General features: G+C 65.9%; 1 protein-coding gene across 1 annotated transcript in view; it reads left to right on the forward strand.

The window, feature by feature from the left end:
- The first annotated feature begins 496 nt into the window (after window positions 1-496).
- GABRE (gamma-aminobutyric acid (GABA) A receptor, epsilon) overlaps window positions 497-995 on the forward strand; it is a 17,563-nt gene continuing 17,064 nt past the window's right edge. Inside the window, exon 1 of the mRNA XM_005881960.1 lies at window positions 497-614. Within this exon, the coding sequence (XP_005882022.1) occupies window positions 559-614 (56 nt within the window). The 5' untranslated portion in view covers window positions 497-558. The remainder of the gene's footprint in view (window positions 615-995) is intronic.

A 995-nucleotide genomic window follows, 5' to 3' on the forward strand; every position in this document is an offset into this window, starting at 1 on the left:
CTTTTGAAAACAATGGGGTGCAACAGGTGGTGGTGGGGAGCCAAGGACAAGAGGGCATAGTTCCAGCCTGCAGTGCGTCAATGGGCTGGAGGGGGTCATGGAAAAAGAAAAAGCCCACCCAGCCAACCCATGGTGCCCTTGCCCGGCCCAGTCTGCGGCTGTCTTCGCAGCCGCAGCCTCGGACCGCTGGTTTCTTTTGCCTGGGGCCAGCGTATTGCCAGCTCGCCAGCATCCTCCCTCTTCTGTCCCCCGCCCCTGGCTGTCTGGCTGCGCCGCAGTGGTGACGGCAGAGGGGAGCGGGGGCCCTAGGCGACAGGGCTCCCTCCCCCTCTCTCTCCTCCTCCCCCTGCGGCCCTCGCAGACCGCCCCCCTCCACTCCCTGCTGCCGCAGCGAACACGTCGTCGGAGATTTCCATCGGGGCCCAGGGGGCGGGGCCAAGGCGGGGCGAGTGGGAGGAGTGAAAGTTGGAGCCCAACAAAACCTTCCACACTGCGCTTGGTGCAGCAAGACCGTGCGCAGCGACCTCCGCACAGGTGGTCGCTCCGGTCTCTGGCAAGATGTTGACCAAAGTTCTCCTGATCCTTCTGGGCTTGCCCATAATCCTGCCGTCTAGGTGAGTCTCCATCCCGGAATCCAGGAGCCTTTCGCGCCCAGCTCCCTCTCCCTGGGAGCGAGGCCGGCTCTGGGGAGCCGCGCACACCTTGTCCCCAGCACTTGTGCAGCCATCCTCCCCACCGCTTCCTCCGGGACAGGAGCTCTGGGCCCCTGAAAGGGCGCGTCTGGGAACCAAGGCGGGATGCTTGTCCCCACGCCGCTCCTGTCGCTGGACTCCCCCTCTCCAAACCAGTGCGGCGGTTGAGAACCAGCATGCCCTCTCTCTCAGTCTTCCGTGGGAAGAGGCAAGCGCCCGTGGGGCGACCAGTTAGGGCAGGCTCTCGCTTCTTGGCAATGGAACTGGGAGGAGAGGGCGGGGGGGGGGGGGGGGGGGTGCGGG

The sequence above is a fragment of the Myotis brandtii genome, unplaced genomic scaffold (assembly GCF_000412655.1).
Source record: "Myotis brandtii unplaced genomic scaffold, ASM41265v1 scaffold695, whole genome shotgun sequence".
In the NCBI taxonomy this organism is placed as follows: Eukaryota; Metazoa; Chordata; class Mammalia; order Chiroptera; family Vespertilionidae; genus Myotis; species Myotis brandtii.